Here is a 17,585-nt window from a genome sequence, read left to right on the forward strand (position 1 = left end):
ACATTCAACAGAATAACCACGGAAAGAAGAAACAAGGAATTTTAAACAACTGAGCTCTTAAACTTGTTTACAAAGTATGTAGTTTTAAATTTCTGATATTTTTCATTAGCTGTACTGTTTCTTCCCCATGGAGTTCTGCTTATTTACCTCTATGTGACTGGGCACATTCTGCACCAATGGTGCCTGTCGTTATCAGAGAGATGAAACAATGTCTGTGTGAAAACCTGCTGAGTTTAATCCTTTTATCAACTGGCTTTGTATCCAAATAAAACAGGATTGCTTGCTTGCAGCTAGGAGGAGAAATCTATGAAGACTTTCTCCTCTGTACTTGAGTGGTGGAAAGGTGAGTTGGGATGACATTTCCATAGCTGTAGTTTAGATTAACAAACCCTGCACAGAGTCTAATCAGATTTGAGGATTTCCTCACCCAAATGATGCAGCTGTCCTCGAGATGAGCTCCTACAGCCAAGAGGAGTGCAGCAATATTTCCTGTTGCCTTGGCAACTAACAATTACACTGTAATAGGCTCCATGACTGGATTATTCCTACCTGTTTCATGCATCCGAGATTCAAAGCTCTCAGAAATATTAAAGTCTGTGCCCCTTGGTGGTGATGGTGTATTCAGCTGGTAGAACTGCTATTTTTCATCGGAAACGTGGAGGCAATGAGAGAGGCAGATGTCGTGCAGTGGTAGCAGCTGTTCTTGGCCCTAATTGTACATTGCATCATGGGATTGTCAGTTCTGTGCATTTTCCATGGAGACGCAACAATGCACAACTACTGAAGTGTGTTAGACTGTGCACGGGAAGAATCAGTGTTTCCCCCTCCCCACCCCCACCCTGAAGATCATTAGCAGCGCTCAATATGCAGAGCTCTCCATGGAATAATTAAACAATTTAAAATTAGATATATGATTGCAGGGAGAGACTTGGATCACAGCCCCATTTAAACAAATGAGGCTGCAATTAGAGCTTTCTGATAGTGTATGGACAGGTTATATTTTAAGCAATGCAGTATAATTTCTATTTCTAATATATGGCAGGTTTATTATTATGATGAGCAGAAGCTTGTGCCATCTGTTAGTCAGAGCAGCATCAATTTGTCCTTGACTGGTTCCATCAGAACCTCTTTGAACTTACAAAGAAACTGTGATGAATGTTGGCTGTTGGAATGCCAGAATGTGATTAGAATTGGACCTATGGCACTCTCAGCAGAGGCCTCAGACATGGGGGCAAGCCCGTCTTGCCCCACCATAAATGATAACATAGACATAGCAACAATCGTGGATACATTGGTAGAGACTTATATTTGGGGTGGCACTGCAGCATATTGGTAGCACAACATTTTACACTACGAGGTGACTGCTTTCTGTCAGGGGTTTGTTAGTTTTCCATGTGACAGCATGAGTTTCCTCTGGGTGCTCCAGTTTCTTCTCGCGGTCCAAAGTCTTACTAGTTGACGGGTTAATTGATCATTGTAAACTGATTAGGCTGGGGTTAAATTGGGGGCTGCTAGGTGGTGTGACTCAAAGGGCTGGAAGGACCTATTCTATGCTGCGTCATAATAAATAATAAACAAAAAACGTTGTTAGCATTTCTAGCTTCATTTAACCATTCATAAAAGAGTGTCAAATGCTTGGAACTGAACTTTTCAGTTCTTTTCTGGATATATGGGCTATCTGAGGACGTTAATTTATTTGATAAGACAATGGGAAATATGAGCCTTAATCATCTCTTAAATGCTATTAACTGAAGAAATCTTGAGATACTCTTGGAGGAAATTTTCAAAGTACAAAACAACTTAATTGTTACTATTGCTTGAGTTCCTTACGTTTTATTTTCTGTTTCAGGGAATTGATGTCAATTTGAATTGAAGATGCCACTCATTAAGAGGATCATTGAACCACGGCATCTATGTCATGGGGCCTTACCAGAAGGTGTCACTAGTGAGTTGGAATGTGTGACGAACAGCACATTAGCTGCCATTATAAAGCAGCTTGGTAGTCTCAGTAAGTAATCATTGGTTTTATTCTATTTTCTGGATGTAATCTTGGAGTGATAATTGTCTCCATTGTTATTCTTTCATAAATGAGTCCTTCCAGCCACACATTATTTATTGAATTTCTAGGGTGAATGAAGGATAGGTTGTGTTTGCATCCTTACTCTGAGGGATACTGCCCATTTCCTACCTGACCCATGTTCTTGTAAGCATGAGTTGATAGTTAATTTGGCATTGTCTTCACTCAAAGATCGGAGCAATGTTTGGAATTGGAAATGTAACACCGATGAAGAGTAATAGTGGCTTTTTGAGGCAGGTCATTGGAAGAAAGTGGAAAAAAAACTATCATCCTGCTTGCATTATCCTTGGACATGAAGTTTTTATTGCTTTATATAAAAGCAAATTTTCTATCCTCTGTTACTAGATGTTGTTCACTTTATTACCTGACCATATTGAGTCCAGTCGGAACTCCTCTTCATTTATATTGCATTTTGACAGAGTGAACTTGGTGGAGGACTGCTAATTCCGCATGTTTATAACAGTTTAATATATTGTACAATTGCTCTTTAATAAACTTAAATTGATTATTCTATTGCAAGGCAATAGGAACTAGATTATGCTGAGCATTTTGTAAAGCAAAAAGCTGGAAATGTTGGAAAGCTGAAATAAAAAAAAGAAAATAATGAAACTTTGTTATGCTGAAAGATTAGCCACCTACAGATGTAGACTGACCTACTAGGTGTCTGGTAATTGGTTTATTATCGAAACATGTACTAGGAACTTATGATTTGATTTCTGTTCATTGAGAAAACAGTTATAAGTATCACATCTACGAATGTTGCCAATTTGGCTGCATCTAGCATCCTAGGAGAAATCCAAATAAATCCAAGAATATAATCTGTCTGTCAGACCCTGTTCTCCTGTGCGGAAAATTTTGGTCTCAACTTTTGCTGTACCTGTGCTGCCAAGTTCAGGATTCATTATGACGTGCCTTGGAGGCACCGTGCGTACTGTGTTCTACTATTTAATATACTCACCTTTGAGAGATTCTGGCAGGTTTTCAATGTACTATTGTTCTCCAGCCACGTATACCTCCCAGTTTAGCTAGCTGTGAAACATGATTAAGTTTTCTCTGTTGAAAGCTGTGGCTTCAAACCTCCAAGAACTTGATGGGCTGAACGGCCTCATTCTGCTCCTGTCTCTTTTTCCGTGTAATCACTTACATCAAGTGGCAGACTGTGCTGTCACTATTATGACTGTGAATGAAGCCATTCAAGAGACTCTGAGGCTGGTGTTGTAGTAATCTTTATTTAGCACAACAAGCAGGCATCATTCTGGAGACATTCTTGGTGGAGGCTCACAAACCCAAAGGTGCATCATATTTTTATACCCTTAAAATCAAAGGCAACAGTGTGTGATTCAGTGCAATTTCATTAGTTACAATGACATTGTTTACTTCAATACTTTGGGTTGACAAATGACTCCTTTGAGATACATAGTGGAAGTAGATTGTAGTTGATAAGACACCTCTGAAAGTCCAAATGCTTTGGCAGAGCTAATTAACAAATGCTCTAAAACCTTTTGATGATAGAGAACCAGACACCCAAAAGTAATGTTGTCAGGGTTATCTCTGAATACACAAATATGGTATGTCCACAAAAACTATTGATTGCTATTACTGTGACCAATTTTGATATGTTAAATGACAACATCTGTCTGGTCTGCCAGCTTGCACTCAAGTCACAATGGTGCAAATAACTTAGCCATGTTTGTTATGTTTTGTAAACTCCAAAACATTAAAATAATTACAAGAAAAAAAGACGGGTCTTAGTTTCATTTTTAGCCTAAGTGAGGAGTGCACATATCACACGGTGACATGATTGTATATGCCACTTATGTAATTTTACATATAACCTACAATGCATTATGTGAACAAAAAGAATGCTTAATAAAACAATATATTTACAATATTACTCAAATATTACTATTATATTAATACGCAACTCTGTTCCCAGCTTAACTATAAGCTCCAACTCAATAGATAATGCATCACAACTTATATGCATATACTATGTAATGCAATTACTATATAGATATCTAGAGCATAGTGAATTTTAAATTTTCTTATTCATGCCCAAGGATTTAATTGCAGTGGAGGATTCCTTATTCTTGTGGGATAATGGCTTTCCTGACAAGGGAGGTCGCTCTGCTTGACAGGTGAGACTTGTGGTTGTGAAACAATCTCAGGTTCTGGAGCTTCCTCTGTGCTGGTTGAAGGATTTGACTCTGATACTCTTGATATCTTTCTTGGTTGTGCTCTTTTTCCTTGTCCTTGGTTCTCTCATGATCCCTATCATTGACAGGGATCCAGTCAGAGAGGCAACCATCTACTACCACTCTCCGGCTTCTCCCACAAAGCCAATGTCTAATCCAGTTCGCTACCTCATCTTGAATGCCGAGTGTCTGAACCTTCTTGACCAGCCTCCCATGTAGGACTTTTATCAAATGCCTTACTAAAATCCATGTAGGCACCTTCCACTGTCTTGCCTTCATTCACTTTCCTAGTAAGTTCCTTAAAAAACTCGGTAAGATTGGTTAGATATGACCTTCCATGCACAAACCATGCTGACTATCCTTAACCAGTCCATGCCCATCCAAATACTTCTATATACATTCCCTTAGAATACCCTCTAATAACTTTCCCACAACTGATGTCAGACTCACCAGCCTATAATTTCCAGAAATCTGTTTAGAGCCTTTTTAAAACGGCAGAACAACATTGGCTATCCTCCAATCCTTTGGTAATTCTGTCTCTAAGGTTGTTTTAAACATCTCTCCTAGGGCCCCAGCAATTTCTGCATTTGCCTTGGTAGGGTCTGAGGGAACACCTTGTCTGCTTTTGGGACTTATCCAGCCTGATTTGCCTCGGAGTAGCGACCATAACCTCCTCTGTAATCTGTACAGGATCCATAAAGTTGATGCCAGATGCCTCACCTTTACAGACTCTGTATCAATCTCCAGAGAAAATACAGATGCAAAGAATCCAGTGAAGCTCCCCCCCCATCTGTTTTGGCTCCACACATGAATTACCATTCTGGTCTTCCTGATGATCAGTTTTGATCCCTTGCACCCCTTTTTCTCTTAACATATCTGTAGAATCCTTAGGGTTCTCCTTTACTTTGCCTGCTAGAGCAACTTCATGCCTTCTTTTAGCCTTCCTGATTTCTTTCTTAAGTCTTCTCATGCATTTTCATTTGTTCCTACTTGCATATATCTGCTATGTCCTTCCATTTTTTTCTCTTAACCAGGGCCTCAATATCTCTTGAAAACCAAGGTTCCCCACACTTGTTATCTTTACTTTTTGTTCTGACAGGCACTTTGTACTCTCAAAATTTTTTCCATGTACAGCTTTGCCCGAAAACAGCCTGTCCAAATCCACACTTGCCAGATCATTTCTGATACCATTAACATTGGTCTTTCTCCAATTTGGAATCTCAACTCACGGATCAGATCTGTCTTTTTGCATACTTACTTTGAAACTAATGGCATTGTGACCACTGGATACAAAGTGTTCCCCTGCACAAACTCCTTTCACCTGCCCTGCCTCATTCCCTAATCCAGTTTCACACGCTCTCTTGTTTGGACTTCTGTATACTGATGAAGGAAACTTTCCCGAACACATTTGACAAACTCTATCCCAACTAGTCCTTTTAGAGTATGGGATTCCCAGTCAATGCGTGGGAAGTTAAAATCACCTACTATAACATCCTTATATTTCTTGCAACAGTCTGCAATCTGTTTACAAATTTGTTCCTCTAAATCCCTAGGTCTGTTGGGTGGTCCGTAATTGAGCTTTGACTAGCAATTATTCTGGACATCAGAAATTTGAGAGGAGGAGCTTTCAATCAAGTCCACTGACCAAATAGAAAAAGTCAGCATCAGATTGCAGCAACGTAATTGACCAGTGACCATTATGTGTTTGGGATTGATTAACAAGAGCAAATTAAAGGAAGCCAGGGTCATGCACAGCAGCCATGTTTGCTGTGACTGCCATTGTTGTGGACGGAGTTAGAGTGGTGATCTTGAGGCTTTAGCTCTTGGAAGCTTCAGTCAGAAAAAGCAAAAAAATAAAGAAAAGCTCTAGGTAATGTTTTTTTTTCCCTTTCCTTCTTTATATCTGCTCAGCTGGGACAGTAGAGATGCCAGGCAGGATAGCTAAATGTTCCTCTTGCAGAATGTGTGACAGAGACCTCCAGCATCCCTGATGACCACAACTGTGAGAAGTGCATCCAGCCGCAGCTTCTAACAATCTGCGTTCAGGAGTTAGAGCTGGAACTGGGTGAACTCTGGATCATTCGGGATGCTGAAGGAGAGATAAATAGGACATATGGAGAGGTAGTTACCCCCAAGGCACAAGACGCAGGAAACTGGGTGACAGTCAAGAAGGGAAAAGGGGTTGAACAACCAGTGCAGAATACCCCTGTGGCCATCCTCCTCAACAACAGGTATATCACTTTGGATACTGTCGGGGGGGGGCGGGGTGGAAGGGGGTTGGCCTAACAGAGGGAAGTCACAGCAGTCAAGTCATGGCACTAAGACTGGCTCTGTGACTCAGAAGGAAGTGGGGAGAAAAGGCACGTTGTGGTGATATGGGATTCGTTAATTAGAGGAACAGACAGGAGGTTCTGTGGGCAAGAACAAGATTCCCACATGGTATGCTGCTTCCTGGGTGCCAGGGTCCGAGATATCTTTGATCAAATACTCAACATTCTTAAGTTGACAGCCAGAAGCTGTGATCCATGTGGACACCAATGACATGGGTAGGATGAGTAACGAGGATCTGCAAAGTGAGTTCAGGTAGTTAGGTGCTAAGTTAAAGGGCAGGACCTCCAGGATTGTGATCTCAGGAATGATACCCATGCCATGTGCTAGTTAATCCAGAACTAGAAAGATTATGCAGTTTTACATGTGGCTAAGGAGTTGTAGGAAGCAGGACATAAGCTTTTTGGATCATTGGGCTCTCTTCCAGGGGAAGTGGGACCTGCACAGAAGGGAAGGTTTGCACGTGAACTGGAGGGGAACTAATATCTAGTAGGAAGGTTTGTTAATGCTGCACGGTTTGGTATAGAGTTACGGGGTGTAGGAACCAGAGTGCCAGAACAGTTAGTGGAGATGTTGTGGAGGCAGATGTTGGTAAGATCTCCGACAAGTCAGGAATCAAAACGTTGAGCATGGTGTGACTCGTGTCCTGATCTTGCTATATTTCAATGCAAGATGTATCATAGGAAAGGTGAATGAGCTCAGGGCATGGATCAATACCTGGAATTGTGACATTGTAGCCGTTAGTGAGGCTTGGTTGCAGAAGAGGCAACTCAATATTCGGGGTTCTGTTGTCTTAGACATGACAAAGTGAGAAAGATTGAAGGAGAAAGGGCGGCATTACTAGTGAGGTGATGTGGGTGGAACTGAGAAATAAAAAAGGTTATGAGCATGTTAATGGATTCAAAGGTTAATTTATTATCAAAGTACTGTATGCAACTCTGAAATTCTTCAATTCTCTGGGTCACCATGTTATCCACTGTTGTCTTTGATGCTTTGTGATCCCATGGTCATTGACCTGAACAGATCTAAGCATGGGATGCTAGTCTTAAAAATATTCACCCTCTTTTACTGTTAAAGTCACAGACCAGACAGAGAATAACGGTCATATCCTGGAAGAGCCCCCAGGTGTTATGACTGTGAACAAAATTATTGGAGAGATACTTAAGCTAGTAATATTGAAGTCTTCATTATATTCAGCATAACAAATGGGCATCATTCTGGAGACACTCTTCATAGAGACACTCAAACTAAAAGGTACATCACATTGTTATACCCTTAAGATAAAAAATAACAGTCTGTGATTCAATATAATTTCAATAGTTACAATGGCATTTTTACTTCAATACTTTGGGTTGATAAAAGGTTCATTTGAGGTGCATATTGGAAGCACAGTGTAATTAATAAGACACCTCTGGAGGTCCATATGCCTTTGAGAAAAGCTAATTAACACAAATACTCTACAAGCTTTGATGACAGAGAGCCAGATACCCAAAATTAATGTTGACAGGGCTGTCTCTAACTATGCAAATATGGTAAGTACACAAAAACTATTGATTTCCTGTACCTGTGACCACGTTTGATATGTTAAGTGACAACATCCGTATGGTCTGCCAGCTTGCACTCAAGTTACAATGGTGCAAGTAACTTAGCTATGTCGCCTGCTTTGATGCAAGCCAATTAACACAACCCCATTGTCTTAACGTTTGGCTCTTACATACGCACTCTCTTAGTCTCTGGAGCAGCCTGTGCTTTTAACTTCAATTTACTGCTTGCACTTGACAAAAATCTGAAGGCTAACTACAAGCGTCTTGAATTATTTACATTTATAATAAGAGCTAAAACCTGTTTCTGTGAATTAATATCTGCTATATTCACATAACTAATGAATTCTCCATAACAGACACATTATTAATTGCAAGAATAAAATTCAACATTAATTAGATTAATTACCTGGACTTTTGATATTTGTTACCATGAGTAATCCTTATGATTAAAAGAAATCAAAGATTTTTGTCACCTTCACTTTTTCTGCATGTAGGTTGAAATTAAATGGCTGTTAAATTATCTGCTTCATTAAAGCTAGAATGTTCAAAATTGACCAAGATGGCCAGTGGTTGTAATTGAAATGTTCTACTTTCTTCCTCACAGGTAGACATGCTGAAGATATATTTGGAGAGCTTTTTAATGAAGCTAACAATTTCTGTATGCGAGTTAACTGTCTCCAGGAGAGAATTGATTGCCTGGCAATTAAAGTCACCCAACTAGATTCCACTGTGGAAGAAGGTCAGTGAGCAGTGAACTTGGCGATAGAACTCAGGTGTAAGTGGAGGCAAGATTGTGCAGATTTGAACAATCTGATGAACAGTAACATTGCATTGTGGGGATTTATTTGCAATGCAGTGTAGTTATATACGTTGGGTAAGAATTACAATATCATGACATCTTGGAAGAAGGCCATTTGGCCCAATGTTGGCTGTTTGAAAGAGTAATTTAGTCAATCTCATTCTTTAAATCTTTTCCCAAATCTCTGCAGTCTTTTCTCCAAGTTTCAACCCAACTTCCTTTTGACATTGACATTTGAATTTGTTTCCCCTGCTCTTTCAAGCAATTAAGTTTGGATCCTGATAATTTGCTCTCTGAAAATGGGTTTACTCAAGCCTTTCATGATTCTTACGACAATCATTTGAAATTAACTGCCTCTGGCTCTCAGCCTTTTCAACGATGGGAAGAATTTCAGATAACTTTAAATTTTTTTTATTGAAAGGAGAACAATCTCAGGTTTTCAGCTCTATCTAAGCAACTGGTGCAGTTTTAAACGCGATGTTTAAGAGATGATTTAGGAAAAGCGTGGACAGATACAGAGCTAATGCAGGCAAGTGGGATGAGCTTTGACAGGCATCAAGGTCAAGATGGATGAAGTGGGCTGAAAGGGCTGTGTGACTCTAAGATGGTTTATACCCTGGCCCATTTCACCAAATCTTCCCTGCAACTCTCTGTTTCCTTCATATTGTTTCCTAAGTATGTGGATTAGAGTTGGATACTGGATACTAGTCATGATAAATCAATGCTTTATAGGATTTCACTTGACTTGTACCTGTAAACCATGATTCAAAATACTTTATGGAAAAGCTCTTTACTTAAGCTGTTCTGTCACCTTCAAAGAATTGTGCCCACATATGTCAGATCTCTCTGTACCCGTTCAACATGATCAAAATGCTGGATGAACACACTAAGACAGGCAGCAACTATGGAAGGGAATAAACAGTCAATGCTCTGGATAGAGACCCTTCGCCAGGACCAGAAGGAAGGTGGCAGAAGGCAGACTAGGTGGGGGAAGCAGAAGGAGTACACACTGGAAGGTGATAGGTGAGACCAGGTGAGGGGGAAGATGGGAGGGTGGATGGCGGGTGAAGTAAGAATCTGGAAAGTGATAGGTGGAAGAGGTAAAGGGATGAAGAAGAAGGAATCTAATAGGAGAGAACAGTGGGCCTGGGAATAAAGGGAAGGAGGAGAGGAACCTGAGAGAGGTAATGAGCAGAGTAGGGGGGAGAGTGCAACCAGAATGGGGTATGTAAAAGGAGAGATGTTGGGGGGGGGTATGTGTAGCCACTTGCAAACTGTGTATTTTAAATTATATTGTCTGTCATTTCACTTCCTATTAAACCATATCTTCACATTTCTCTACATTAAATTTCACCTCCCACGTGTCCATCTTTTCAACCAGTCTGTCCACATACTCTTGAAATAATTTGCTATCGTTATTGTTTATCACACTTCTAAATTGGGTATTCGGTAAATTCTGAAATAGTGGCCTGTGCATCCAGGTTGAAGTCATTAGATTGTATGTATGTGACAGATTACTAGTCCTGGCATTGATCCTTTGGAGAACAGCTGTTCGTGCCCTTCCAGACAGAAAACAACTGTTCACCCTAAATCTGCTTCTTGACCCTAAGCCAGTTATAAATCCACACTGCACTGGGAGCTTTAGTTCCTTGGGTTTCAGCTTTGTTGACAAGTTTATTATGTGAGACCTTTTCAAGCAATTTTTGAAACACCCTGTGCATAACATCAACCATATTGTCCGTATTTTTTTCCTGAAGGAAGCAATGGGATGCCTACAAAGGCTATCAAATCACACATAAAGTGTAGGACTTCAAAGGGGCGGTGGGGAGCAATGGCCGGTCATGATCAACATGAAGGAAAAGTCCTTTGGAGTGAATTCAGAAAAAAAACTTGTATAATAGTGGAAATCTGAATCTGTCTTTCCAAAAATTCTGAATCAATATAAACTTTTTAGACTGGGGTGCCTCCTTTTTTTTCCCGAGAGGGGAATCAAAAGCATGAATAAAGACAGGTTAAAATATGGCCGTGATGTGGATCAACGTTAATTTAAGAGGCTAACAATTCTACAGCTGTTTTCCTTTGTGATTGTAACTCCCAGCATTGTTAATGATAATGCAAAAGGTGATGCCTGGTCCAGATGTTTTTGCATTGGCAATGCCACTAATGTAATGTCTGACCTTAGAGCATCGCTGCAGATTGCAGCATTGCGTACCATGACAACGGATGAGCCAAGGATGTCAGACGCTGTGGGGTTGGCTTTCATCTTTGTTTGTCAGTTTTGTAGCAGTCCTGTGTAGTCTTTGCTTGGCTTTACACAGAGCAACTGGCTTTCATCTGGTGACTGTGAGAATGAGCCTGCCTTCATCAACTATGACTTTGCAATAATGAGTAATATCACTGTTGATCCCTCCACCTACCCACCTATTCCAGCCTGCAGATTAATTTGTGCCTCCACATGTACTCCCACAGTTAGATAACTCCCAAATGAATTCTGTTGGAAAGCTGTTGATCTTTAGTTGAGAAGGAAAGTACACAAAATTAAGCCTACAGAAGGAGAAATAAAGCGAATATTTTCACAAAAATCTAAACAATCCTCTCTATAGGGCTGGGGGAAACGGTTGGGAGGCTAATTCTCTGGATGCTTTCAAGAAAGAGTTTAGATAGAGCTCTTAATGATAGTGGAGTCAAGGGATATGGGGAGAAGGCGGGAACGTGGTACTGATTGTGGATGATCAGCCATGGTCACATTGAATGGTGGCGCTGGCTCGACGGGCCAAATGGCCTACTCCTACACCTATTGTCTATTGTCTACTTTATATCTATATGGTTGCCAAGCCAATTGTACACTTTAGTATGTCCTGAAGTCTGGCTTTGTGGCTTTCGACACCAACCAGGTTTCCTTCATGTTTTTACTTCCTTCCCATTGATACAGAAGGCTTTGATTTAGAAGCACAACATAGGGCCTTTGAATATTTGGGAACTGAGCCTAGAAAGCAGGTCAGTCTTGAGCTGGAAGTTGATTCAAGCAAAGCTGCTGAAGTGCTTGTTGTTAGTTTTAACTAAAATCACAACATTTCATTATATTTTATTGGAGGTGAGGGTGAAGGTTAGTGGAGTTTGTAGCATCATAACTGAAATTATCATTGATGTGAAATGTGTTGTGAAGAGCCTAGTAGTTCTGTTTCTGTGTTAAATAATGCCAGAGCAGAGACAAGAACAAGCAGTCAGCAAAGGTATAGGACATAATGACACTTCTGAGTTGAAACCTTCCTAAAAACTGAAAGGTGCGTGTCTTGGTGGGGTGGATCAAAATTAAATAAGGAGAAAAGTGCAAGTGGAAATTAAAGGGTTTATGTTTTAAGGGGTTAGATATAAAATTCTCAATCTTGGTGAGGTAACAACAGAGTTAAAGGCAAAAGAATAAGCAAAACAATGATACGAAATTTCACTCAAATGGCAAATAGAGGAATGCACCAAAATGGAGGAAGAGGATAGCTGATGTCCGGATTGGAAATGCAGGGAGCAGCAAAGAGATTTGCCAGTCTTTCTCGAAGACAAAAGGAGATTGCACTGAAAAGTGGATTATAATCCCATTAAATTTGCCCTTTATTACAACAAAAGAAAATGCTAGAGATATTCAGTGGGTCAGGTAACTTTGAGCATTACAATTTCATCCAGATAACCTTTCGTCAGAACTGAAAAAGTGAGAAAGCAAGAGTGCTTAAGTTGCAGAAAGGAAGAGGGATGAAGAGACTGAAGGGAGTGCTTGTGATAGGGCTTTTATACAGTTGATGCAAATGCTGCTTGTTGCTGTCTAATGGAGAGTGATAAATATTTGTTAATCATAACTAATCTGCTCGTCAGACCTGGGTACTTTCAGAATTTTTCACTGTTTTCAAATATTCAGCTTTTATAGTTTGCCTTTTATTTTTCCCTGTTTGATTTATTGTAGCCTCTTCCTTTGCTGGCATATCATTCTGGGATGAGTTCAATTGTTTGCTATGATTTTCTCTTGTCTTGTTTTCAGTTTAGAATGGCAGATAACAGATATACTTTAATATTCCGATTGCCTTTTAAACATAAATATTTTAACTTGTTTTTCTTTTCCCTCCATTTTCTTCTCATTGTTCTTGCGTGTATTAAATTATTTTGCAATCCCATTTTACACGTTTTTTCATAAGTAAGCAGGTTTCTACATCTCTATTCAACAATTTACTGTTAGTCAGCCTGTTAACTTGGTATTGGGAGGAATATACATAGGAACAGAATTAGGCCATTCAACACATTGAATCTGCTCTACCACTCACTCATGGCTGATTCATTAGCCCCCCCCCCCCAACCCCATTATCACGCCTTTTCCCCAGAACCTTGATGCCCTTACAAATCCTGAACCGTCAACCTCTGCTTTAAATATACCTAACTGCTTGGGCTCCACAGCTGTTTGTGGCAAGGAATTCTACAGGTTCACCACCCTCTAGCTAAAGAAATTCCTCCTCATCTTTGTTCTAAAGGGGCATCCTTCTATTTGAGGGTATGCCATCTGGTTGTGGACTCCCCCACTACAGGAAACATCCTCTCCCTATCCACTCTGCCTAGGCCTTTGAATGAGATCCCCCTCATTCTTCTAAACTCAAACTAGGACAGGCCAAGATTCATCAAACACTCCTCAAATGTTATTTAATTCTGAAGAGGTTCTGCACTTGAATTATTAAATTTTCTTTCAAGCATTGTTGCATTGCCCAGGATTTTTGTTAATTCCCAATTATTTGTGTTTCTTCTGTTTGTATTCTGGGGTGTATGAATTTTAAAATGCGTTAAACACTCGCAACAAAAATGCCTTTTAATTTGGGGAAAGTATTAGATGGAGGCCAGAGAGAAGAAAGATGTGAGAATTGACCATTCATTCATCCCCAACCCCTCTCCGATGGAGGTTTCATAGCAAATATGGTGTTGGGTAACTTGAATGACCAACTTCAAGAAACAGGAAAAATATCAAATGTCTGTGTCAAAATCTGAGTCTGCACACATAAAGTTTCACTAAAAAGAGAAAATACTGAAAATACTGAACATGCCAGTCAGGATGTGGAAAAAGAAACAGTTTAGTGTTTCAACCTGAAACATTAATTTTGTTTCTCTCTTCACAATTGCTGCCTTACCTGCTGAGTTTTCATCCCCCAGTTATTTCCTAATTTATATTTTCAGCATCTGCATATTCATACAGCACAGAAGGAGGCTCTCTGCCCTGTTGTATCCATGTTGACCATCAGGTACCCACCTATACGAATCCCATTTACAAGCACTTTGTCCAGAACTTTCTAAGCCATGACATGGTAGAACATGCATCGTGCCCATTTGACCTGCTTCTGCTTGTTCCTTATGTTCTAGGTTGGGTTTCTATAGCAATGCAGTCTATTCGGAGGTAGTGCATCATTATGAGAACAGTGGGAGGGGGTGATGGTGATGAGAGAGATTGAGCCTTAGTTCAGAGAAGAGGGATCAATAAATGAAGAGAAATTACTATAAAGAGAACTAGTGGTGACGTGGTTCTATTTGTCACTTTATGTACTGAACATCATCTTCACTGTCACTGAATCACTGCAAAATCTGATAGCACTTAACTCTCAGTGGTAATGGCATGTGTTTAAGGAGAAGGTAAAGCTGGTACGTAAACACAAACTTATGACAGTGCTTAAAAAGGGTTGAGGCTAGGTAACTTTCTGTAAGCATTTGTTGTTGTAACATGAATAAAAGTGAATTTGTTGTCTTAGTAACGACACATTTGGTTTTGAATTGCAGTCTCGCTGCAAGACATCAACATGAGGAAAGCATTTAAGAGTTCAACCACACAAAACCAGCAGGTGGTGTCACGGAATACTATTCCAAATCCAGTGTTGGAGATGTTCCAACAGTGTGACAAGCCTCCACCTCTCAATATCCTGACACCGTACAGGTAATGGTTAATTAGACTTGTGGAAATTTGCTCAAATCTAGATAGTGCGTCGAGAAGGATGAAGTTTTCATTGTAGGTGGATCCAGTTTCTCACGTTGAGCTTTTTAATTTTAAAATTGGTCATTCATAAAATTTGCAACTATATAATAGAATACATTCTCATGTCGCCATATGAACAGTTCCATTAGTAATAACTTAGCATGGCATTAACTTCCATTTCAAGGATTTTGTTCTTTAAATACTAGTTCCATCCCTTATTCTGCAATGTCAAGAAAATCTCTGGTCTTTTTCTACAAAGCCTTTACAACAGCTGCACAAAACATTAGAGCATCTTTTAGCGTCCTGTCCTGGACTGTGGAACATGCCAGACTGCAACATTTGTGAACAGAATTTGTTGCATTTCTTGTCTGACGATCTTGGCAAATGCATATTCCAAAATTAGATGGATGACTGTAATGACCCCAATACAGATGCCTCAAGGGCAGCAGATGATGGTGCTGAGACCCTGTGCAAGAAGAATCTGACAGGGAGGGCCGTTCTCTTGGTTCTAGTTTGAGCATCCCAGAGAAGTGACCTTCAATCAAATGTTCTTGATGGCCTGTTTAGTGAACTGCATGACAAGGTCCACCTTTAACTTTCAGCCTTGAGGTCATCTGATTCAGCCCACTGAAGGACTTGTAGTGAAAAATGTTACTCTGTGTACTTCTGTTCTACAGAGAACAATTAAATGGCACCGTGTGGCTAAAATCAATGTTCTGTACCAATGTGGACAGACCCTGACCTTTTAGCACAGGTATGCAGTGACATTTGACATTTGCCTTTTGAAATCATCTAGGTGAACTTGTCAAGTTAGAGGTAACTTGGCCCGAATAGCAACAGAAACAATTGACAAACAATTTTTAAGCAAAGGCAGGAGATTTTTATTAGCTGGGAAAAGTGGGATATTAAATGACAGCCAAATATAGCTATGGCTTCTCATTTGAATTTCACACCCAGTAGCCATGCAAAAAGGAGGATGGTATGAGAAAAACCACACCCACACTTGAAGAATGGAGCAGGAGGAGAAAGGGAGGATAACGTTGCTGTGCAAACTGTGTTGGATTGAGCGAGTGAATAGACTGGGGAGGGAGAGAAGTATGTTACAACAGGTTACCTTGGAGCTACTAAGAGTGGAAGCACTCCTCCACCTCCTGACCAAGAGAACTGCCAGATCTCCTGACTGATCTCTTCGACCCTGCCTTCATTAAGAGGCCAGGTAAACCAAGCTCCAGTGAATCTGATCCACAGTTGTTAAAGTATTTCAATTAGTTTCATACTACTAGAGACTATATTTCTTTATGGACCCCCACAGCCCACCTCAACCAATCCTCTATCATTTTGAAATAGTAGTGAACCTGTTATTTACCAAAGCTAACAATATTTCAAAAATTCTCTCTGTCACCAGAAATTCAGGCAGTTCCAAAATAGAAAAATGTGGAAGAGGGTATTGGACAGAGCAATGCAATTCTACCAGAGTGCTGGCGTGGAGGTTAACATCTTGACAAGAAATGTATTATTTTTTTTATCTACATTTGATCTGAAGAGTCATGCAATCAAATGAACAATTCCTAGTCTAATAGCTCTGTGTGGTAATACTTTTGTGTTTTAGAAGATTCTGTGATGGGCTGCAGAAGTAATATCATGAGAAGTATGTTGCTAGGGGATGTCATTATTTTTTTTTACAAGTGTTCTTTTCCTTGAATTCTATATGCAGGGATGACAGAAAAGATGGGCTCAAATTTTACACAGATTCTTCCTACTTCTTCAATTTGTGGAAAGAGAAGATGCTGCAGGCTACGGAGGATAAAAGAAAGGAAAAACGACGTCAAAAGGTATTGAAAATAATAATTAAAAGTATTATCCATAACTAATGTCTTGTATATTGCTCCATACATTTTAGTCTGAAATAACTATGGAGAGTATTCATTTCCAATTGTCACTGAGCCGATAGTGTCCATTAAGCAGTACTGATCTTTTTGGCTCGAGAGCCTTCGGCGAGGAGGCTGAGGGAGGAGACTATGCCACAGCTGAAGAGGGTGAGAAATGGTGAAGAGGTGACAGGTAAGCTGATGCTTGCCTGATGTGAGAGGTCAGGGACACTGATGGTGCCTCTGGCTGCTACGACTGTGTGTCCAGGTTCAGCTCCTGAAGGAATGTTTTGGGGCACTGGAGAGGCAACTGGATAACCTCAGGTTCATCTGAGAAAACGAGAGTTTTCTGGACAGGACCTTCAGTGAGATCGTTACCCCGAAGATACCGGAAGAGGGAAGTCCCCCTCGACGATGAGGAAGGGATGGATGCTTGGAGTACAGGAGACCCTGGAGGATGTACCTCTTGAAAACAGATTCACCCTCTTGGAAGTTGTCGAGACAAAAGACACTGCCAGTCTGAGAGGCGGACAGGTCTGCGAGTCAAAAATTGGTGCTCTAGCAAAGCCGAGGAGACAGACGTCAGGCAAAGCTGTGGTAGCAGGGGACTCCATAGTGAGAGGTACAGAAAGGGGTTTCTGCGGCACCAGGCAGGATTTAAGGATGGTGTGTTGCCTCCCTGGTGCCAGGATCCAGGACGTCACGGACCGATTGCAGGGCATCCTCAAGGGTGAGGGTGAACAGCCGGAAGTGGTAGTGTATGTCAACACAAATGACATCGGGAA

The 17,585-nt window shown here is 40.5% G+C and overlaps 1 protein-coding gene across 6 annotated transcripts in view; it reads left to right on the forward strand.

Moving 5' to 3' along the window:
- Positions 1-17,585, forward strand: part of LOC132398020 (actin-binding protein WASF3-like) — an 81,889-nt gene that overhangs the window by 41,354 nt on the left and 22,950 nt on the right. For all 6 annotated transcript variants that reach the window (XM_059976918.1, XM_059976920.1, XM_059976921.1 and 3 more), the window contains 4 exons: positions 1,850-2,008; positions 8,749-8,883; positions 14,740-14,893; positions 16,647-16,764. In XM_059976918.1, coding sequence (XP_059832901.1) covers positions 1,876-2,008; positions 8,749-8,883; positions 14,740-14,893; positions 16,647-16,764 — 540 coding nt within the window. In that variant the 5' untranslated portion in view covers positions 1,850-1,875. The remainder of the gene's footprint in view (positions 1-1,849; positions 2,009-8,748; positions 8,884-14,739; positions 14,894-16,646; positions 16,765-17,585) is intronic.

The sequence above is a fragment of the Hypanus sabinus genome, chromosome 8, assembly GCF_030144855.1.
Source record: "Hypanus sabinus isolate sHypSab1 chromosome 8, sHypSab1.hap1, whole genome shotgun sequence".
Taxonomy (NCBI): Eukaryota; Metazoa; Chordata; class Chondrichthyes; order Myliobatiformes; family Dasyatidae; genus Hypanus; species Hypanus sabinus.